The sequence below is a fragment of the Bombina bombina genome, chromosome 7, assembly GCF_027579735.1.
Source record: "Bombina bombina isolate aBomBom1 chromosome 7, aBomBom1.pri, whole genome shotgun sequence".
NCBI classification, from domain to species: Eukaryota; Metazoa; Chordata; class Amphibia; order Anura; family Bombinatoridae; genus Bombina; species Bombina bombina.
The window spans coordinates 295,255,923-295,279,930 of record NC_069505.1 but is presented as its reverse complement, the minus strand read 5'-3'; the positions used below and the strand labels follow the sequence as shown (position 1 = coordinate 295,279,930).

At 39.2% G+C, this 24,008-nt stretch overlaps 1 protein-coding gene across 1 annotated transcript in view; it reads left to right on the top strand.

Annotated features, from left to right (window-relative positions):
• The window catches only part of DENND6A (DENN domain containing 6A), a 195,620-nt gene that overhangs the window by 82,464 nt on the left and 89,148 nt on the right, over window positions 1-24,008 (top strand). Inside the window, exons 7-9 of the mRNA XM_053720858.1 lie at window positions 6,571-6,650; window positions 16,041-16,091; window positions 18,174-18,229. Of these exons, the coding sequence (XP_053576833.1) occupies window positions 6,571-6,650; window positions 16,041-16,091; window positions 18,174-18,229 (187 nt within the window). The remainder of the gene's footprint in view (window positions 1-6,570; window positions 6,651-16,040; window positions 16,092-18,173; window positions 18,230-24,008) is intronic.

Below are 24,008 nucleotides of genomic sequence, written 5' to 3'. Positions count from 1 at the left end.
GCAGTTCTAGTGGACATGTCATCTGTCCTACCATGGACACTGCCAATGAGGCAGGATCTTCTAATACAGGGTCCATTCAAGCATCCAAATCTAGTTTCTCTGCAGCTGACTGCTTTGAGATTGAACGCTTAATTCTATCCAAGCGTGGGTTCTCTGAATCAGTCATAGATACTCTGATCCAAGCTAGAAAACCTGTCACCAGGAAAATTTACCATAAGATATGGCGAAAATATCTTTGTTGGTGTGAATCCAAGGGTTACTCGTGGAGTAAAATTAGGATTGCAAGAATATTGTCTTTTCTCCAAGAAGGATTGGAGAAAGGTTTATCAGCTAGTTCCTTAAAGGGGCAGATATCCGCTCTGTCGATCCTTTTACACAAGCGTCTGGCGGCAGTACCGGATGTTCAAGCGTTTGTACAGGCGTTAGTCAGAATCAAGCCTGTCTATAAGCACGTGGCTCCTCCATGGAGTCTAAATTTAGTTCTTTCAGTTCTTCAAGGGGTTCCGTTTGAACCTTTACATTCCATAGATATTAAGTTATTATCTTGAAAAGTTTTGTTTTTGGTAGCTATATCTTCTGCTCGAAGAGTTTCTGAATTGTCTGCTTTGCTGTGTAATTCACCCTATCTGGTTTTCCATGCAGATAAGGTGGTTTTGCGTACCAAACCTGGGTTTCTTCCAAAAGTGATTTCTAATATGAACATTAACCAGGAAATCATTGTTCCTTCTCTGTTTCCTAAACCAGCTTCTAAGAAGGAACGGCTTTTACACAATCTTGATGTGGTTCGTGCTTTGAAATTCTATTTACAAGCAACTAAGGATTTCAGACAAACATCATCTTTGTTTGTTATCTATGCTGGTAAGAGGAAAGGTCAAAAAGCTACGGCTACCTCTCTTTCCTTCTGGTTGAAAAGCATCATCCGATTGGCTTATGAGACTGCTGGACAGCAGCCTCCTGAACGAATTACAGCTCATTCCACCAGAGCTGTGGCTTCCACTTGGGCCTTCAAGAACGAGGCTTCTGTTGAACAGATTTGTAAGGCAGCGACTTGGTCTTCACTGCATACTTTTGCCAAATTTTACAAATTCGATACTTTTGCTTCTTCGGAGGCTATTTTTGGGAGAAAGGTTTTGCAAGCAGTGGTGCCTGTTTAGGTTACCTGTCTTGTTCCCTCCCTTCATCCGTGTCCTAAAGCTTTGGTATTGGTATCCCACAAGTAAGGATGAATCCGTGGACTGGATACACCTTGCAAGAGAAAACAGAATTTATGCTTACCTGATAAATTACTTTCTCTTGCGGTGTATCCAGTCCACGGCCCGCCCTGGCAATTAAGTCAGGTTCAAATTATTGTTTAAACTACAGTCACCACTGCACCCTATGGTTTCTCCTTTTTCTCCTAACCGTCGGTCGAATGACTGGGGGGCGGAGCCAGAGGGGGAGCTATATGGACAGCTCTGCTGTGTGCTCTCTTTGCCACTTCCTGTAGGGAATGAGAATATCCCACAAGTAAGGATGAATCCGTGGACTGGATACACCGCAAGAGAAAGTAATTTATCAGGTAAGCATAAATTCTGTTTTTATTACCTTATCTCTTCTATACCCCACTGGGAGTGTAATTTCTTCTAATCGCTGTGCTAACACAGCTTGGCTTTGAGGCCAAAAACTTTTAGGATGGATGGGGAATACCACAGGCTAAATCAACTATTTCAAATGGCAATATAAGGGTAATGGAACTACTTGTAAACAATTCAATACACTACAGCAGGTAAATTGGATCATTGGGAACAAATTAAAGGTGATTTTTTTTAAAGTAAACTGTCCCTTTACAACTGCAACCGCTGATTTGTTATGGCCAAATTAACAAGTTAATTATTGCATGCCCAATGTGCGTAGTAAAAAAACATTTCACATTTTTCTTTAAAAAACTGGTATAAACTGTTACTGCAAATGGTAACAGAGCTCAACAAAACTAAAAATGATCTCTAACTACATTTTAAAAATTTGTAGCCGATATTACCAAGGATCCTATATCTATTTCGCACCCTACCAATTAGAATACCAGCCCCAGACTTGGACGACATACAAAAGCATTTAATTAATTTTATAAGGGGAAACAAAAAGGCTAGAATCCCATCGGCAATCCTCTCTAGGAACAGACAGTTGGGAGGAGTTGGGGCCCCAAACCTCAAGCACTATTATCAGGCAGCTAGATTAGCACAGACTGCACTTCTTAACGATCCCAACAAAGATATTATTTGGACTCATCTGGAAACAGATATTGCGGGAATTATCCCACGAGACATGATTCTCTGGGACCCTAAACGGTGCCTTAATAAGGCACAGCACGAATACCCAGTAATAGACTTCATGATTAAACACTGGTCTAGACTGACTACTTCTCTGACCCTACTCCCCGTGCACTCTGCCAAAGCTACACTCACCAGTTTAGTTAGACATGAACTGATCCCCATTATCCAGAAATGGGAAAACAGAGGACTCTATAGAATAGCTGATCTTATAGTAGGAGGTAAAATGATGAGTTACACACAACTACAAGAAAAACTGCAGCCAATCAAATTAGAATGGTTTTTATACTTGCAACTCAGTTCCATCATTCACCCTATCTTGCCTTCCATAACTTAAAATTTACCCTCTGTACTAGAGAGCATATGCAGTACCTCATCTAGGCCCAAGAACACCATCTCCAGGCTCTATCGAGCAATCCAACTAGCAACAGACAATGCTAAATCCACCATACAAACTAAATGGGAACGGGATATCAATAGGGAGGTGGAGACTCAAGAATGGCATGTAACCCTATCTAGTACGGGGAAGGGATTAATAAGTGCTGATATGTGGGAGAATTGCATTAAGACCAGTTTTCGATGGTATCTAACGCCACAGATAACCTCACACTCCACTAAAGATAGATCCAGACTCTGCTATAGAGGTTGTGGGGAGGTCGGGGACTATAAACATATGTGGTGGGACTGCTCACATACACGCAGGGTGTGGAACCAACTATCACGGTTCTTAAGCTCTATTATAGACAGCCCTATTAAGCTCACCATGGAACAAGCTTTACTCCACGTCAGACTTAAAGAATTTAACAAATACATTAACTTATTCATCAGGATAACATGTACAGCCACAAGGATATGTATAGCCCGCCATTGGCGGGAGAGCGCCCCGTCCTGGGAAGAAATTAAACTAAAACTTAAATTTTATTATAACATGTCAGAGCAGGCAGCATTTCTTCTAGATACGCAATAAACTTTTCAGAGAGTATGGTATTACTGGATATTACATAATGTGTCCTAACTCACTAGGCAAGGCTAATAGAACCCCCCACTATGACTGTCCTACCAATTGGATTTTAAAGCCCCCAAACACGATAGATAAAAACTAGATCAAAAGGAGACACACTAAATCCACATATAACAAAATCTTGAATTAAGAGGAGCAGAGTGGTCAGGTGAAACCCCTTCATCTACACTGTACTTCTCCCTTTCTCTCTCTCTCTCTTTGCTCCATCTAATCCTTTTCCCTCTTCACCTTCTCTTTATTTTATTATTCTTCATCCTGGAAGCATATAACCAGTTTGAGCTTTAAAAACAACTCAATTGAGTACAAGATTACTCCAATCCCAGCTACAAAAGAAAACTCTTCACTGTATAGACTAATGTTTCACATTGTTGGGTGTTATTAAGCCCTTTTTCTTTTCTTTTTTGATGTTGTTTTTTTTTTGAAAGAACGATCTTACTTATGTTACTCACTATGTAATCTTAGAGAACCAGGATTTCTGTTTTCCTGATCTGTTAATTTTCTGTCTTATATTTCTTATTGTCATTATGCACATGCTACAAAATAATAAAAATTACTTTATCATAAAAATTTGTAGCCTGCCATATGCCTCAGCTTATTTATTTTTTTACTTTTTAACAGGACTGTCACATATTTATCTAGTTTAAACTCTGAAAATTACTATGTAGAAGGAATTAAGGATGGCACTTTTGGCCTTCAGAAATGAACAGCCTGTTAATGAATAAATAAATATACAGATTCTTTAGTGTCTCATAAGGATAGCGGTAGGTATCCTTGAGCATAATCATGCCTTAAAGGGACAGTCTACACCAGAATTTGTATTGTTTTAAAAGATAGATAATCCCCTTTATTACCCATTCCCCTGTTTTGCATAACCAACACAGTTATATTAATACACTTTTTACCTCTTTGATTACCTTGTATCTAAGCCTTTGCAAACTGCCCCCTTATTTCAGTTATTTTGACAGACTTGCCGTTTAGCCAATCAGTGCTGACTCCTAGGTAACTCCACGTGCGTAAGCACAGTGTTGTCTATGACACACATGAACTAAAACCCTCTAGTGGTGAAAAACTGTCAAAATGCCTTCAGATAAGAGTCGTTCTTCAAGGTCTAAGAAATTAGCACATGAACCTCCTAGGTTTAGCTTTCAACTTAGAATAACAAGTGAACAAAGCAAAATTGGTGATAAAAGTAAATTGGAAAGTTGTTTAAAATTGCACGCCCTATTTGAATCATGAAAGTTTATTTTGGACTAGACTGTTCCTTTAATGCGGGAAGTTTTTTTTTTTTAAAGCTTTATTAATGTAACTTCAAATTAACAGACAGTGATCAAGCAATTGTAGTATTTACATTTTTTGAGAATTACAGTAATTGTCTAACAGAACTTTAACTAAATAATAATTATTGCTACATCTAGGTTGAGTATCAAGGGTCATAAGACTTTTTGCAGAGTAGGTGTCCATGTCCAGTTTTTGTAGTTCTTATGATCTCCTTCTTGAGTTTGCTTTTTCTAGTTTTAATGTAAATAATAAGTGCTTCTAAAACAATAAACGTTTATTCGTTGCTGCCTGCCGGGTGTTGGTGCGTGTTATCTGTGTAATGGAAGGGGGGAGGTGATTTGCTTAGATGTGATGTTGAAAAGAATAATGATTAAAAAAAAAAAACCTGACCATTATTGACTTATGGTTAATGCGGGAAGTTTGAATTGCTTTAGAGGTTGAAAATTGTCCTACTATAGTCATGCAACATGTAAAACGGGTTGATCATGAAAGAAATTAATTTATCAGGTAAGCATAACCCTTAGGGAGAATTTCACCAGGGTCATAGTACATGAATATACAGAAAGAGAGGCCATTCAACCAGTAGTGAACAACGGCTCAGTAACTTGTTCTTTGGCAAGTTACCACCTGGTAGAAGCCACTTTTAGCTCAATTGTGCCATTTACAGAGGAAAACTTTCCTGAAGTATATCAGTCTGATCCCACCTAAAAAGCACAGTCCAGCACTGAAATACCAGGTATTCCTCCTCCGATCAAGGAATATGGCAACCCCAAGCATTCGGTTCGGCCTTCTGTGGGCCTCGTCATTGAGGTTTAGCCATATCCCGCCAGGCGCAATGGGCACAGAGTTCTGGCTGGACCGTCCTATGCAGGATCAGACTGATATACTAAAGAGAAGTTCCTCTGTGAAAGGCACAGTTGGCCTAAAAGACCCCGCCAAAAGAAATTATTGAGCTATTGTTTATTCCTGGTTAAATGGACATAGTACTCCTATGCTAAATTGCTTGAAAGTCATGCAGTATAACTGTAAAAAGTTGACATGAAAATATCATCTGAACATCGCTATGTAAAAAAGGAAAATATTGTAGCTCAAAATTTCTTCAGTGCACCAGAGTAAGTGCTCAATGAAGTTATATTTCAGCTACTGTCCAGCTGCAAGTAGAAAGAAAAAAAAATAGGCCATCAGCAGTACTGAGCTAATGCTTTGCTGTGATTTTATGAGATTTCACAGTAAACTTCCTTAAACTGAATAAAAGAATAACATGACTGTGACTGCACATGCCAGATGCACACTTCCTTGCAAGTCCTGGGACTAGAATTCAGATTGGCTGCTTAAAGTCTCTTTACATTAAGTTTGAATACTTGGGACATTTTTAGGTAAAATATCTTCTTTTTTACATAGAGATGTTCAGGTGATATTTTCTAGTCGGCTTTTTACTGCTATGCTGCATCACTTTCAAGGACTTCAATATTTGGGTATCATGTCCCTTTAAGGGCTTCCCTCTCTGTATATATACTCATTATTCACAAGTTTAGGAATTTTATATATTTCCATTTAATTATATATTCCATTATAGTCCCTTTTATGCAGGCTGCAGTTACTGCTACATAGTGAATGGTTAGATCAGTACAGGAGCTCATTGACATCTGGCATCTGATTGGCCACATCAAAGAATAGTAGGGGGATACTCTGCTTTTTAGTTTAAAATGTTTGTTTTGCTAACCGCTTTAATAGCTTGTTTCAAAAAGAAAAAAACAGCTTTGTATCTTCTCTTTTTAGTGTTTATTTCTGGTATCAAATTTAAGGGACATTTACTTGTAAACTTATATTTTATTTTAAATATTTCAGTAGGAACCTTTTATGTCTCTAATATTGCTGGCAACCTCTGATCTATTTTTTTTTAAATAACCAGTTCTAGCTGATGCAGTGCTTAATATCTGAGAACATTGTGAATGTCTCTTCCAGCTTGCAGTGATATAGATCGTTGGCCCGCACCTCTTCCAGGGAAAACGTTAAACCTGCCAATTATGGGAGTTGTGCTAAAGGTAACGGAAAACATTTATTTTAGTAGAACGTTGTGCTCCTTGGAGAAAGATTTGTATGTCACAGCGTGTCACCTGTTGTACAGTGTTTATTGATATTACACATGGCTTTCATTATGCTGTCATTAAACATAGGAAAGCAAATATATAAGTGTAAGACGATAGGCTTAGAGAGAGAGGAGTCTAAGGTTTATTTTAAATCTGGAAAACACCTGGTTCATATATTACTTTGTAGTTGTGCTGTCATTTAACAATCCGTGCACGTCCTTAGCACAGTATTGTTTACTAGTAAGCAGCAGCTATTTAAAGGGACACTGAAGTCAAAATTAAAAATGTAATTAAAGGGACAGAACCCCCCAAAACAAAATTGTTTTTTTTCTTGATTAAGAGAGAACATACAGTTTCAAACAGCTTTCCAATTTACTTCTATTATCAAATTCTCTTCATTTCTTGTTATTCTTTGTTGAAAAGCAAGAAGGTAAGTTCAGGAGTGTGCACTTGTCTGCAGCACTAAATGGCAGAAGTTTTACAACTATGTTATACATTAGCAAGAGCACTAGATGGCAGCACTGTTTCCTGTCATATAGTTCTCCAGCTGTGCACGCTACCTAACTAGATATCTCTTCAACAAAGAATAACATCGTCCTTAGACCTCCCTAACAGGCTAGATTTTGAGGATATCTGAATTGGAGCACAGGTGAATTAATCGGCTGATTGGTAAACATTGTTATTTTACCTGCTCTCATCCAAGGTAATCCTGAAAACCTGGCCTGTTGGGGAGGCCTGAGGTTAGGTTTGAAAACCACTGCTCTATCTAAATCATGAAAGAAAAAATGTGGGTTTCATGTCCCTTTAAATTAGCTCTAGAGCAGCAATGTACTACTAAGAGCTAGCATATCAGGTAAGCCAATCACAAGAGGCATATGTATATAGAAAGCAATCAAAAACCAGCTTTCAGTAGTGCATTGCTGTGGCTGACCCTACCTAGGTATGAATTCAGCAAAGGATACCAAGAGAACAGAGTACGTTTGATAAAAAGAAGTACATTTTTAAAAAAATCTATTAAAATTTGTGAATCATGAAAGTTTAGTTTGGACTTTCGTGCCCTTTTAAACTTCCTCGATTCAGATAGTGTAAAATTTTAAAAACAGATATCCAATTTACTTTTAGTATCAAAGCATTTTGTCTATTTCAAACAGATTTTACTTTACCCTTTTTTTTTAATGCAAAACTGGTTTTTAATATATTTAAATGGATAGAAAGGTCAAACTTGAAATGTGAGTGAGTGCATTTCAATTTGAAATAGAAGCATTTTTGCAATATACATCCATTTAGCAAAAATGCTTTTAGTGAAAGTTATAACTGTTTTCAGGGGCATATGCACATATACTGTGGGAGCGCGTGCACCAGTATTTAAACGCCACACCGCTTGTGTGATATAAACCACTGCTGACTCTCTGAGAAAGTGTGGTATTTAAATACTGGTGCACACTGCACTCTCAGCATATGTGCGTATGCCACAGAAATAACGTTTACTAGAAGCATTTTTCCTAATTTATTGCCAAAATGATTCTATTTACCCATACACATTTCACTTTTGCCCAGTTGATCACTTTAACTGCTGCCCTTTAATATGTATGACAAAAATGTCTTGACAACCTTTAATCTCTTTCTATTGGTCTCCTTTGCTTGAAACGTATTTCTTACATGAGACCTTACTGAGGTAGGCTTAGGAACGTGTCTTGAGCACTATATGTACAACATTGTTGCAGGCACTGCAGCTGTATAGAGCTCTAGACTTGTGCACACTCCTGAGCCTACCTCAGTATGGTCTCATGGAAAGAAGCCAAGTTTCAACAATAGATTCCAAGATAGAAGGGTAAATTCTAGCTAGATAACTGGTTTTCAAACCTGTCCTCACCAGATTTTTAGGTTAATACCTATGTTTACTAATCAGCTGATTATTTCACCTGTGCTCTAGTTCAGACCTCCTCATAATGTGACCCGTTAGCGAGGCCTGGTTTTCTTTCATGTAATTGGCAAGAGTCCATGAGCTAGTGACATATGGAATATACAATCCTACCAGGAAGGGCAAAGTTTCCCAAACCTCAAAATGCCTATAAATAAATACACCCCTCACCACACCCACAATTCAGTTTTACAAACTTTGCCTCCTATGGAGGTGGTGAAGTAAGTTTGTGCTAAGATTTCTTCGTTGATATGCGCTTCTCAGCATTTTGAAGCCTGGTTCCTCTCAGAGTACAGTGAATGTCAGAGGGATGTGAAGGAAGTATCACCTATTGAATGCAATGGTTTTCCTCATGGGAGATCTATTTCATAGGTTCTCTGTTATCGGTCGTAGAGATTCATCTCCTACCTCCCTTTTCAAATCGACGATATACTATCATATTCCATTACCTCTACTGAACCGTTTCAGTACTGGTTTGAGTTTGACTATCTTCTATATGTGGATGGGTGTCTTTCGGTAAGTATGTTTTTATTACTTAAGACACCCTCAGCTATGGTTTGGCACTTTATGCATTAATATAAAGTTCTAAATATATGTATTGTACTAATATTTGCCATGAGTCAGGTTTATGTATATTTCCTTTTGCAGACTGTCAGTTTCATATTTGGGGAAAAACATTTTTAGGAAATATATTTTTTTCACCTGGGGTTAGTCTTTTTTCAAATTAACTGCTTTTTTCTTTCAATTTCGCAGGCAAAATTAGGCCTGCGAGGGCGTAAAATGCCAAAGTTTATTGTGTCATTCTTGGCGTGAGAATTTTTGGCGCGAAGGTACGTCTGATGACGCAAATGTGTCATTTCCGGCGTCTTAGTTGACGCTGAGTTCCTTGCACAAGGTTACGTCGTTAATGACGTGAGTGTGTCATTTCCGGATGTTGTTAGCGCCAAAAGAAAAATTCAGTTACGTTGTGTGTCATACTTGGCACCAAATAATTTCATTATTTTAAACCCCATTCCTATATGCCTCTTGCCTTTTTTCTATGTCAGAGGGCTATGCTGTTTGCATTTTTTTCTCATTTCTGAAACTGCCATATAAGGAAATTGATCATTTTGCTTTATATATTGTTTTTTTCTCTTACATTTTGCAAGATGTCTCAATGTGATCCTGTCTCAGAAATCACTGTTGGAACCCTGCTGCCTGATAACAGTTCTACCAAAGCTAAGTGCATTTGTTGTAAACTTGTGGAGATTATATCTCCAGCTGGGGTTTGTAATAGTTGTCATGATAAACTTTTACATGCAGATAAAGTGTCCATCAGTAATAATACATTGCCTGTTGCTGTTCCTTCAACATCTAATGTACAAGCTATACCTGTGAATCTAAAAGATTTTATTGCTGATTCTATTCAGAAGGCTTTGTCTGCCATCCCACCTTCTAATAAACGTAAAAGGTCTTTTAAAACTTCTCATAAAGTTGATGAAATTTCAAATGACCGACAAAATACTGAATTATCCTCCTCTGATGAGGATCTATCTGTTTCATCAGATCCTTCCTCAGATATTGACACTGACAAATCTACTTATTTATTTAAAATGGAGTATATTCGTTCTTTGTTAAAAGAAGTGTTGATTACATTGGATATTGAGGAGACTAGTCCTCTTGATACTAAAACTAGTAAACATTTAAATTCTGTTTTTAAACCTCCTGTGGTTACTCCAGAGGTTTTTCCAGTTCCTGATGCTATTTCTGATATGATTTCTAAGGAATGGAATAGGCCTGGTACTTCTTTTATTCCTTCTTCAATGTTTTAAAAATTGTATCCTTTGCCAGCAGTTACATTGGAGTTTTGGGAAAAGATCCCCAAAGTTGATGGGGCTATCTCTACTCTTGCTAAACGTACTACTATTCCTATGGAAGATAGTACTTCTTCTAAAGACCCTTTAGATAGGAAACTTGAATCTTATCTAAGGAAAGCCTATTTATATTCTGGTGATCTTCTCTGGCCTGCAATTTCTTTGGCTGATGTTGCAGCTGCATCAACTTTTTGGTTAGAAAATGTAGCGCAACAAGAATTGGGTTCTGATTTGTCTAGTATTGTTTGCTTGCTTCAACATGCTAATCCATTTTATTTGTGATGCCATTTTTGATATCAACAAAATTGATGTTAAATCTATGTCTTTAGCTATTTTAGCTAGAAGAGCTTTGTGGCTTAAATCTGGAAATGCTGACATGACTTCTAAGTCCAGATTGCTATCTTTCTTTCCAAGGTAATAATTTATTTGGTTCTCAGTTGGATTCAATTGTTTCAACTGTCACTGGGGGGAAGGGAGTTTTTTTGCCTCAGGATAAAAGACCTAAGGGTAAATCTTAAACTTCTAACCGTTTTCGTTCCTTTTGACAAATTAAGGAACAGAAACCTAATCCTTCCCCCAAGGAATCTGTTTCCAGTTGGAAACCACCTTTAAATTGGAATAAATCCAAGTCATTTAAGAAACCAAAGCCAGCCCCCAAGTCCGCATGAAGGTGCGGCCCTCATTCCAGCTCAGCTGGTAGGGGGCAGATTAAGATTTTTCAAGGATGTCTGGACAAATTCTGTCCAAAATCAATGGATTCTGAGTATTGTCTCTCAGGGGTATCGAATAGGATTCAGAGTAAGACCTCCTGTGAGAAGATTTTTTCTCTCACGCATTCCAGCAAATCCAGTAAAGGCTCAGGCTTTCCTGAAGTGTGTTTCAGACCTGGAGTTTTCAGGGGTAATCATGCCGGTTCAATTTCAGGAACAGGGTCTGGGGTTTTATTCAAATCTATTCATTGTCCCAAAGAAAGAAAATTCATTCAGACCAGTTCTGGATCTGAAAATTTTGAATCGTTATGTAAGTGTAACAACTTTTAAAATGGTGACTATAAGGACTATTCTGCCTTTTGTTCAGCACGGGCATTATATGTCCACAATAGACTTACAGGATGCATATCTTCATATTCTGATTCATCCAGATCATTATCAGTTTCTGAGATTCTCTTTTCTAGACAAGCATTACCAATTTGTTGCTCTTCCTTTTGGCATAGCGACAGCTCCAAGAATCTTTTCAAAGGTGCTCAGTGCCCTACTCTCTGTAATCAGAGAGCGGGGTATTGCAGTGTTTCGTTATTTGGACGATATCTTGGTACTAGCTCAGTCTTTACATTCTGCAGAATCTCACACAAATCAACTAGTGTTGTTTCTTCGAAAACATGGTTGGAGGATCAATTTACCAAAAAGTTATTTGATTCCTCAGACAAGGGTCACCCTTTTAGGTTTCCAGATAGATTGTGTCCATGACTCTGTCTCTAACAGACAAGAGGCGTTTAAAATTGGTTTCAGCCTGTCGGAACCTTCAGTCTCAGTCATTCCCTTCAGTAGCTATGTGCATGGAAGTTTTAGGTCTCATGACTGCAGCATCGGACGCTATCCCCTTTGCTCGTTTTCATATGAGACCTCTCCAGCTTTGTATGCTGATCCAATAGTGCAGAGATTATACAAAGATATCACAATTAATATCCTTAAATCCCAATGTTTGACTATCTCTGACTTGGTGGTTAAATCACCATTGTTTAGTTCTAGGGGCCTCTTTTGTTCGTCCAACCTGGACTGTGATCACAACAGATGCAAGTCTTTCAGTTTGGGGAGCTGTTTGGAAATCTCAAGAGGCGAAATTACCATTCAATATTTTGGAACTCTGTGCGATTTTCAGGGCTCTTCAGATTTGGCCTCTGTTGAAGAGAGAACCGTTCATTTGTTTTCAGACAGACAATATCACAACTGTGGCATATGTCAATCATCAGGGTGGGACTCACAGTCTTCAAGCTATGAAGGAAGTATCCTGGATACTTGCTTGGGCGGAATCCAGCTCCTGTCTAATTTCTGCTGTTCATATCCCAGGTATAGACAATTGGGAAGCGGATTATCTCAGCCGTCAGACTTTACTTCCGGGGGAGTGGTCCCTCCATCCAGATGTGTTTTCTCAGGTTGTTCAGATGTGGGGTCTTCCAGAAATAGATCTGATGGCTTCTCATCTAAACAAGAAACTTGCCAGGTACCTGTCCAGGTCCAGGGATCCTCAGGCGGAAGCAGTGGATGCGCTGACACTTCCTTGGTGTTATCAACCTGCTTATATTTTCCTGCCTTTAGTTCTTCTTCCAAGAATGATCTCCAAAATCATCATTGAGCAATCGTTTGCTGGTGGCTCCAGCATGGCCTCGCAGGTTTTGGTATGCGGATCTTGTTCAAATGCTCAGTTGCCAACCTTGGCCACTTCCATTAAGGCCGGAATTTTACAGTTTCTTCAGGATGGTTTGGATAAGGGTTTGTCTGCAAGTTCCTTGAAGGGACAAATCTCTGCTCTTTCTGTTTTATTTCACAGAAAGATTGCTAAGCTTCCTGATATTTACTATTTTGTACAGGCTTTGGTTTGTATCAAGCCTGTCATTAAATCAATCTCTCCTCCTTGGAGTCTTAATTTGATTTTGAAGGCTTTACAGGTTCCTCCATTTGAGCCTATGCATTCTTTGGACATTAAACTACTTACTTGAAAAGTGTTGTTCCTTTTGGCCATATCTTTTGCTAGAAGAGTTTCTGATTTATCTGCTCTTTCTTGTGAATCTCCTTTTCTGATTTTTCATCAGGATAAGGCGGTTTTGCGGACTTCATTTAAATTCTTACCTAAGGTTGTGAATTCTAACAACATTAATAGAGAAACTTTTGTCCCTTCCTTATGTCCTAATCCTAAGAATTCTTTGGAGAGATCCTTACATTCTTTGGATGTGGTAAGAGCTTTGAAATATTATGTTGAAGCTACTAAAGATTTCAGGAAGACTTCTAGTCTATTTGCTATCTTTTCTGGTTCTAGGAAAGGTCAGAAGGCTTCTGCCGTTTCTTTTGCATCGTGGTTAAAGCTTTTGATTCATCAAGCTTATTTGGAGTTGGGTCAAGCCCCGCCTCAGAGAATTACACCTCATTCTACTAGATCAGTCTCCACTTTCTGGGCTTTTAAGAATAAAGCTTCAGTTGATCAGATTTGCAAAGAAACAACTTGGTCCTCTTTGCATACATTTACTAAATTCTACCGTTTTTATGTATTTGCTTCTTCGGAAGCAGTTTTTGGTAGAAAAGTTCTTCAGGCAGCTGTTTCAGTTTGATTCTTCTGCTTATGTTTTCAGTTTTTCTTTTGATTTATGAGAATAAACTTATATTTTATATAGTGACTCTTGCGTGGAGTTCCACATCTTGGGTATTGCTATCCCATATGTCACTAGCTCATGGACTCTTGCCAATTACATGAAAGAAAACATAATTTATGTAAGAACTTACCTGATAAATTCATTTCTTTCATATCAGTCCATGAGGCCCACCCTTTTTTATGGTGGTTATGATTTTTTTTTGTATAAAGAACAATTATTTCCAAATTCCTTTGATGCTTTTTACTCCTTTCTTTATCACCCCACTACTTGGCTATTCATTAAACTGAATTGTGGGTGTGGTGAGGGGTGTATTTATAGGCATTTTGAGGTTTGGGAAACTTTGCCCCTCCTGGTAGGATTGTATATCCCATACGTCATTAGCTCGTGGACTCTTGCGAATATGAAAGAAATTAATTTATCAGGTAAGTTCTTACATAAATTATGTTTTAAAACCAGTGATCTAGAGCATTGCTTATCATCCGCGATTCTCAAGAACCCCCAACAAAACCAATGCACAGGTGAAATAATCAGCTAATGGGTGAGAGCAGGTTAGTTACCATGGTTACTAATCAGCTGATTACTTCACCTATGCACCGTTTCAGCTATAATGAAAACCTGGCCTGTTGAGGGTATTTGAGGGCTGCGGTTGAGAAACGCTGATCTAGAGGACACACTTTTAGAACATTGCGTGCTCTGTCTGAACTAGTTTAATTTCCCCCCATATCTCTTTGAAGTCATAAAAAGAGAGAGTATGTTTGAATAAAAATATATAGTTTTCAATACAATCTTACTAGTGAAGCTGTAATAGTGCTTTCCATCTCCCACCACGTGCACACACTTGCGAGGTGCAGGATGATCACTAGTATACACTAGGCTGTTCATTTAGAAATGCATACACCACAGGCAGAGTGGAAAGTGGCAGCATTTTAGATTTAAAGGGTTTTGACACTCAAAATTTTCTTTTCTGGTTCAGACCGAGCATACAATTTCATAATAGAAGTACATTAGATAGTTGTTTTAAAATTGAATTCTCTGTCTAAATCATGAAAAGGAAGAACATTGGGTTTCATGTTCTTTTAGCTTTCAAAGTAAGAACTTTTATTACCAGTGAAATTTTAGCATTTTTGTTATCACTTCATTTAAACAGAAATAGAGCCTTGTTATTTTTATTTACCTGTCAAAACAATGTATTTTATTTAGTAGACAACCTAAGGTTTTGATCTAGGCCCATTTTGGTATATTTCATGCCACTGTTTTGCCACCAAATATATATTAAAAAAAAATTGTTAACTTTTTCACAAACTTTGTGTTTCTCACTGCAGTTATTTACATACCGCTTGTGCAATCAAAACACAAATGGTTGTTTTTTGGTAACTAGAAGGCCGCTAATTGCAGCTGCGCACCACATTTCTATTATTCCTTGCAGTGAAGGGAAGTGAAGTTAGCTGGCTAGTGTTATAGTATTCTAGTGTAAGGATTTCCCCCATGCCACCCACACTCCTCACCACTATCTTAGGTACTGGCAGACAGTCTGCCAGTATTAAGTTTGTTTTTGTTTGTCTGGTTTTTTTTTGCATAAATTAATTGTATTTATTTTCTGCAGTGTAGGATTCCTCCTAAATAGCTCTCTAACCCTTCCCCCTCCCAATAGTGTCTGCTATCTTAGGTACTGGCAGCTGTCTGCCAGTACAGAGTTTAGGTATTTAAAATTTTTTTTTTATTTTTTTCTGTATTGTAGCAGCCACCCCCACCTCCCTGTGACCGCCAATGTAGGGCCCCGCACCCTGATTCCCCATTTTTCTGTAATGTAGAATCCCTTCCCTACCTCTCCCTTCCAAACTTTTTCTTCAGTGTAGGGCCCCTCTGTGCCACCCACACGCCTCCCACCAGCACTAAAGGAGATCGTTACAGACAGAAACATAGACCGTGTCACTTGTAATGGCTGGTTATTTATTGCGTGCCTTAAACGGGCGTATTTGCCAGTTTACGGGTGCGTAATAAATTGGAGCTCCACTTGTAATCTTGCCCTTTATTATTGCACTCAAAAAAAAAAAAATGAATAAATTAAGCATAAATATATGTTGGTAAAATCAAATCATATTATCATATATGGTGAGTTGCATGCATGCTAATATAGCTCATGTTTTTAATATTGTAATACACCTGTTCTAAAAAGGTATTTAACTTTATCCTGCTATTTATTTCAGGTGCGAATTCCAACCTGTTCGGACAAGCCAGGAACAACGCTCATACAACAGGTATATTATAGTAAAAAAGAGATTTACAGCCTTCTTGTGGGATGGGGTATATTTAGAATATGTTGCCCGTTCTAACAAATACAACGGATGTTAATACAATAAATGTTTGAGATTATTACACTTTAATTGCTTGCATTTTAAGATAATGCTCACCCCATCTCCCATGTGTTTAACACCCCGAAATAGCGGAATGCACATTGTGTAAACCTAGGTTAGCGATTTTGTTTTTTGGCCTCTCTAGGGACCATTAGAGACAGCACAATTTTTACACAAATGCAAGAGGTGTTTTTAAACATCCTTTAAAGGGACAGTAAAGTCATAATTAGATATTCATGATTTAGACGGAGCATACAATTTTAAACAACTTTCCAATTTACTTCAATTATTTAATTAGCTTCCTTCTCTATTTATCCTTTGCTGAAAGGTTTAGCTCAGGAGCCGCAAAGAATCTAGGTTCTAGCTGGCGATTGGTGGCTGCATATATACACACCGATTGTCATTGTCTCGCCCATATGTTCAGTTACTAACCAGTAGTGCTGCCCCTTCAACAAATGATACCAAGAGAATAAAGCAAATTATAATATAGAAGTAAACTGGAAAGTTGTTTAAAATTGTTCTACCTAAATCATGAAAGACAAATTTTGGGTTTCATGTCCCTTTTAACTTTACTTTGTTTGCATCAGAATTTATTTCTGACTATTGTGGCTTTTCCACTCCCCAGAGATCTAGATTGTAACTTGCAGGCCCTAGAATTCTGACCAGCTAAACTGCTTGTTGCCGTATGTATTTCTACTCCTAACTGACCACAACAAAGAGAAGATAAATGTTTTCAAGCTTTTAAAATCCCAATTCCCTGGGCTGCTCTGAGGTTGCAAAACAAATCACAATTTGCTAAAATAATACATATAAAACCTCTATTGTGTTTTCCATACTTAAAGGGATAGTAAACCCACATTTTTTTTCTTTCATGACTCAGAGCAGCAATTTTAAGCAACTTTCTAATTTACTCCTATTATCAATGTTTCTTCATTTTCTTGGTATCTTTATTTAATAAGCAGGAATGTATGTTTAAGAGCAGGCCCATTTTTGGTTCAGACCTGGGTTGCACTTGCTTATTGGTGGCTAAATGTAACTAACCAATCGGCAAGTGCAACCCAAGTTCTGAACCAAAAATGGGCCGGCTCTTAAACATACATTTCTACTTTTGAAATAAAGATACCAAGAGAAGGAAGAAACGTTGATAATAGGAGTAAATTAGAAAGTTGTTTATAATTGCTGCTCTATCTGAATCATGAAATAAAACATTTGGGTCTACTATCCCTTCAATTTCAGATATATACAATTTATATATATCAAGAAATACTTTTTAATGTCCCTTTAAAAATATTAAGCACACAAGTGAAGTGGACATAACACAGAAAAGTATGTCCCATCCCATCTCAAAGCCTCACCTTTTGTGTTAGGATATGTTCACTAATATCTTATAGCATTTTGTTATTGCACTATTGTTTGCAAAGGGGTTAAACACATAATTAAAGTCAGCTCGCTAGCTGAACACATCTGGTGAGCCAATGACGAGAAGCAAATGTGTGTAATCACCAGCTAGCTCCCAGTAGTTTGATATGTACATATAACTTTTCAACAATGGATACCAAACAAACAAAGTTAAATTTGAATATCACACACAAAGGAATAATCACTTCACATCAATGTCCATATATAATGCAAGAAAAAAGTTCTGGTGCACACTTGAGCTTGATAAAGGGGCAGGAGCCCCGAAATGTTGCTCACTGTATTAAAAGGTATCTGTTACCTATCTTGTGTGCTACCTGTGTGTTCTTCTAAAGTTTAATTTGAAAACAGAAGTGTCTTTAAAAATTACACCCTCTATCTGAATCATGCAAGTTTATCTTTGTGTTTCCTATACCTTCAATCAGAATTTTTATATATAGTGCATGTTATTTTTATTTGTATTGTATGGCAGAGAGTAAACTTGAATATGTAAAAGTTGCTCATACACTTTGTTCCCTGAGATTGTGCACATCGTTTGTTACATCATATGTTTGCACAATTGTCTTACAGTCAGATGCACAGATCTCTATCACGTTACCAACCATTCATGAAGTTGATATCTTCCGGTAAGTGAAGACTAATTGCTGAAATTAAAGGGTATGTTTTACGTGTATATTTTTAAACCTGTAATATATGTCTGGGATCAATGGTTTTATTTTATTTCTATTTGCAAGCCTTTATAATTATCTATTTTACATTTCTATTGGCAATCCTTTGATTAATGTTTATCCGTGTCAATATCAACTGCATTATACAGATAGGGTGAATAAAATATTAAAACAAAGGCTTCTCTACCTCACAGTGTCCTACTCCGGGACTTGGTGTGTATTCCACAGCACTGTAAACCACTCTCTCTCACCCCCAATCCTATCATTAGGCATTGCCTCAGTCTTTGGCAGAAATTACGCCACTCCTCTAGAATAGCTCCCCACCCGTCCCCTACTCATGGTATCAGAGGGCTCCTTAGGGGGCTCCCAGATTCGAATGTACAGGTTTGGACACCTGTCTCCATAGACATGGTCAGGGATATGTTCCTAGATGGGGTGTGGGCGACTGGACCCACTTTGGTAACACAATACTCAATCCCACGTAGACTACACTTTGAGGTCACACGTCTTAGGTCATTGTTACATAGCTGGAATTTCTTTCAGTCTCCCCCACGAGAACCTACACTATGGGAAACTAGGTATCAAATGGGTCTGCAGGAACATCGCTCACTGACGGTACATTACCAATGTCTACAGGACCTCCCTACACTCCAGAAGACACATAATATTCTTGCCTGGGAGAGAGACCTGGGCCAGGCTTTTGATATTCAAGAGTGGACAAGAGCCATCACATACACTAGACAGGCAATACACAACGTCACACTTTTCTAACTATTTTACAAACTCCTGACGAGATGGCACTGAGTGCCTAGCCGCATAAGTAGACTCCCGACTGCTGTCTCTGACAGGTGCTGGAGAGGGTGTAACCAGAGGGGAGATGACTTACATATCTGGTGGGGTTGCCCTGAGATCCAGAAACTATGGACCAAGGTCCTTGACCTGGGAGGACTACTTGCTCTCCCTACGGAGAAGGGCCCAGAGACCTATATACTTCACCTACACATTCCCAAACTTCCCAATCCACTAAGACACCTCTTTGTCTATTTATTGATGGCCACCAAACTTACAATTGCAAGACACTGGAAACAACCTAACGCGCCCCATTTGGGGAAAGTTCTGGAGATACTCTCTACAATAAGAACGATGGAGTAGGTGGTATACTTAAACAGAGGGCTCATTGACCTACATGCGGATATTTGGTCCAAATGGGATGCACTCCCGCGACACACGTTGGTTACCACCTCAACGTGTGATTAGCCCTGCTGCTGGCTTCTCCCCCCCGCTACCCTCCTCCTACTCTCTAGTCTTTACCTTTTTCTTTTCTCTTCTTTTTCTCTTTGCTTTTTTCTCTCTCCTAACCTTCTTTCTCATCCTACTTCTCTAATGTATAACCAGGTTTATATGAAGTTTGCAAACTGTGCTGCTGACTAATGGATGTTTGACACTGTTTACATTTCTCTTATCTCTCTTAATATTGGAAATGAGGTTGTTTTGTGTTAGCTAGACGTCAAGAGACGCCTGGCAGCCATTCAAGAGTAGGGTACCCAACCTACATTATGCTGTCTACTGTGTAAAATGTATGGAATCACCTAATTGTACCCTACCGAAGTTTCATTGTATTTGTTGTAACCTCAATAAAAAAAAATAAATAAATATTAAAACGAATAAAATGAAAATTAGAAACATAGATTGCAGATCACTGTTGTTGTAAGCAGTGCTGATTTAAAGGGACAGTCTACACCAACTTTCTTCTGTTAAGTGTGATCAGTCCACGGGTCATCATTACTTCTGGGATATTACTCCTCCCCAACAGGAAGTGCAAGAGGATTCACCCAGCAGAGCTGCATATAGCTCCTCCCCTCTACGTCACTCCCAGTCATTCTCTTGCACCCAACGACTAGATAGGATGTGTGAGAGGACTATGGTGATTATACTTAGTTTTTATCTTCAATCAAGAGTTTGTTATTTTAAAATAGCACCGGAGTGTGTTATTATCTCTCTGGCAGAGTTTGAAGAAGAATCTACCAGAGTTTTTGTTATGATTTTAGCCGGAGTAGTTAAGATCATATTGCTGTTTCTCGGCCATCTGAGGAGAGGTAAACTTCAGATCAGGGGACAGCGGGCAGATGAATCTGCATAGAGGTATGTAGCAGTTTTTATTTTCTGATAATGGAATTGATGAGAAAATCCTGCCATACCGATATAATGTCATGTATGTATACTTTACACTTCAGTATTCTGGGGAATGGTACTTCACTAGAATTACACTGTAAGAAATACATAAAGCTGTTTAATAACCAGAGATTATGTTTAACGTTTTTGCTGGAATGTAAAATCGTTTTCATTTACTGAGGTACTGAGTGAATAAATGTTTGGGCACTATTTTTCCACTTGGCAGTTGCTTAATCTGTTTTCTGACAGTTTCTGTTCTCCCTCACTGCTGTGTGTGAGGGGGAGGGGCCGTTTTTTGGCGCTTTTACTACGCATCAAATATTTCAGTCAGCAACTCATTGTATTCCCTGCATGATCCGGTTCATCTCTACAGAGCTCAGGGGTCTTCAAAACTTATTTTGAGGGAGGTAATTTCTCTCAGCAGAGCTGTGAGAATTGTAGTTTGACTGAGATAAAAAACGTTTATTCTGTAATTTGTTTCCTGCTTTCAGAATTTGTTATCTTTGCTAATGGGATTAAACCTTTGCTAAAGTTGTGTTGTTTACAAGGATTGAGGCTATAACTGTTTCAATTTATTAATTTTCAACTGTCATAGATCTTCTGTGCTTCTTAAAGGCACAGTACGTTTTAATATTATTCTAATTGAATTGTATTTCCAAGTTGCAAGTTTATTTGCTAGTGTGTTAAACATGTCTGATTCAGAGGATGATACCTGTGTCATTTGTTGCAATGCCAAAGTGGAGCCCAATAGAAATTTATGTACTAACTGTATTGATGCTACTTTAAATAAAAGTCAATCTGTACAAATTGAACAAATTTCACCAAACAACGAGGGGAGAGTTATGCCGACTAACTCGCCTCACGTGTCAGTACCTACATCTCCCGCTCAGAGGGAGGTGCGTGATATTGTAGCGCCGAGTACATCTGGGCGGCCATTACAAATCACATTACAGGATATGGCTACTGTTATGACTGAGGTTTTGGCTAAATTACCAGAACTAAGAGGTAAGCGTGATCACTCTGGGGTGAGAACAGAGTGCGCTGATAATATTAGGGCCATGTCAGACACTGCGTCACAGGTGGCAGAACATGAGGACGGAGAACTTCATTCTGTGGGTGACGGTTCTGATCCAAACAGACTGGATTCAGATATTTCAAATTTTAAATTTAAACTGGAAAACCTCCGTGTATTACTAGGGGAGGTGTTAGCGGCTCTGAATGATTGTAACACAGTTGCAATACCAGAGAAAATGTGTAGGTTGGATAAATATTTTGCGGTACCGACGAGTACTGAGGTTTTTCCTATACCTAAGAGACTTACTGAAATTGTTACTAAGGAGTGGGATAGACCCGGTGTGCCGTTCTCACCCCCTCCGATATTTAGAAAAATGTTTCCAATAGACGCCACCACAAGGGACTTATGGCAAACGGTCCCTAAGGTGGAGGGAGCAGTTTCTACCTTAGCTAAGCGTACCACTATCCCGGTGGAGGATAGCTGTGCTTTTTCAGATCCAATGGATAAAAAGTTAGAGGGTTACCTTAAGAAAATGTTTGTTCAACAAGGTTTTATATTGCAACCCCTTGCATGCATTGCGCCGATCACGGCTGCAGCGGCATTCTGGATTGAGTCTCTGGAAGAGAACATTGGTTCAGCTACTCTGGACGACATTACGGACAGGCTTAGAGTCCTTAAACTAGCTAATTCATTCATTTCGGAGGCCGTAGTACATCTTACTAAACTTACGGCGAAGAATTCAGGATTCGCCATTCAGGCACGCAGGGCGCTGTGGCTAAAATCCTGGTCAGCTGATGTTACTTCTAAGTCTAAATTGCTTAATATACCTTTCAAAGGGCAGACCTTATTCGGGCCCGGGTTGAAAGAGATTATCGCTGACATTACAGGAGGTAAAGGCCATGCCCTGCCTCAGGACAAAGCCAAAGTTAAGGCTAGACAGTCTAATTTTCGTTCCTTTCGTAATTTCAAAGCAGGAGCAGCATCAACTTCCTCTGCACCAAAACAGGAAGGAGCTGTTGCTCGCTACAGACAAGGCTGGAAACCTAACCAGTCCTGGAACAAGGGCAAGCAGGCCAGGAAACCTGCTGCTGCCCCTAAAACAGCATGAATTGAGGGCCCCCGATCCGGGATCGGATCTAGTGGGGGGCAGACTTTCTCTCTTCGCCCAGGCTTGGGCAAGAGATGTCCAGGATCCCTGGGCGCTAGAGATAATATCTCAGGGATACCTTCTGGACTTCAAATACTCTCCTCCAAGAGAGAGATTTCATCTGTCAAGATTGTCAACAATCCAGACAAAGAAAGAGGCGTTTCTACGCTGCGTACAAGAGCTCTTGTTAATGGGAGTAATCCATCCAGTTCCACGATCGGAACAGGGACAGGGGTTTTACTCAAATCTGTTTGTGGTTCCCAAAAAAGAGGGAACTTTCAGACCAATCCTGGACTTAAAGATCCTAAACAAATTCCTAAGAGTTCCATCGTTCAAGATGGAGACTATTCGGACAATTTTACCTATGATCCAAGAGGGTCAGTACATGACCACTGTAGATTTAAAAGATGCTTACCTTCACATACCGATTCACAAAGATCATTATCGGTACCTAAGGTTTGCCTTCCTAGACAGGCATTACCAGTTTGTGGCTCTTCCATTCGGATTGGCTACAGCTCCAAGAATCTTCACAAAGGTTCTGGGTGCTCTTCTGGCGGTACTAAGACCGCGGGGAATCTCGGTAGCTCCATACCTAGACGACATTCTGATACAAGCTTCAAGCTTTCAAACTGCCAAGTCTCATACAGAGTTAGTGCTGGCATTTCTAAGGTCACATGGATGGAAGGTGAACGAAAAGAAAAGTTCACTCGTTCCACTCACAAGAGTTCCCTTCCTGGGGACTCTTATAGATTCTGTAGAAATGAAGATTTACCTGACAGAGGACAGGCTAACAAGACTTCAAAGTGCTTGCCGCACCCTACATTCCATTCAACACCCGTCAGTGGCTCAATGCATGGAGGTAATCGGCTTAATGGTAGCGGCAATGGACATAGTTCCCTTTGCACGCTTACACCTCAGACCACTGCAACTGTGCATGCTAAGTCAGTGGAATGGGGATTACTCAGACTTATCCCCTTCTCTGAATCTGGATCAAGAGACCAGAAATTCTCTTCTATGGTGGCTTTCTCGGCCACATCTGTCCAGGGGGATGCCATTCAGCAGACCAGACTGGACAATTGTAACAACAGACGCCAGCCTTCTAGGTTGGGGTGCCGTCTGGAATTCTCTGAAGGCTCAGGGACAATGGAGTCAGGAGGAGAGTCTCCTGCCAATAAACATTCTGGAATTGAGAGCAGTTCTCAATGCCCTCCTGGCTTGGCCCCAGTTGACAACTCGGGGGTTCATCAGGTTTCAGTCGGACAACATCACGACTGTAGCTTACATCAACCATCAGGGAGGGACAAGAAGCTCCCTAGCTATGATGGAAGTATCAAAGATAATTCTCTGGGCAGAGTCTCACTCTTGCCACCTGTCAGCAATCCACATCCCGGGAGTGGAGAACT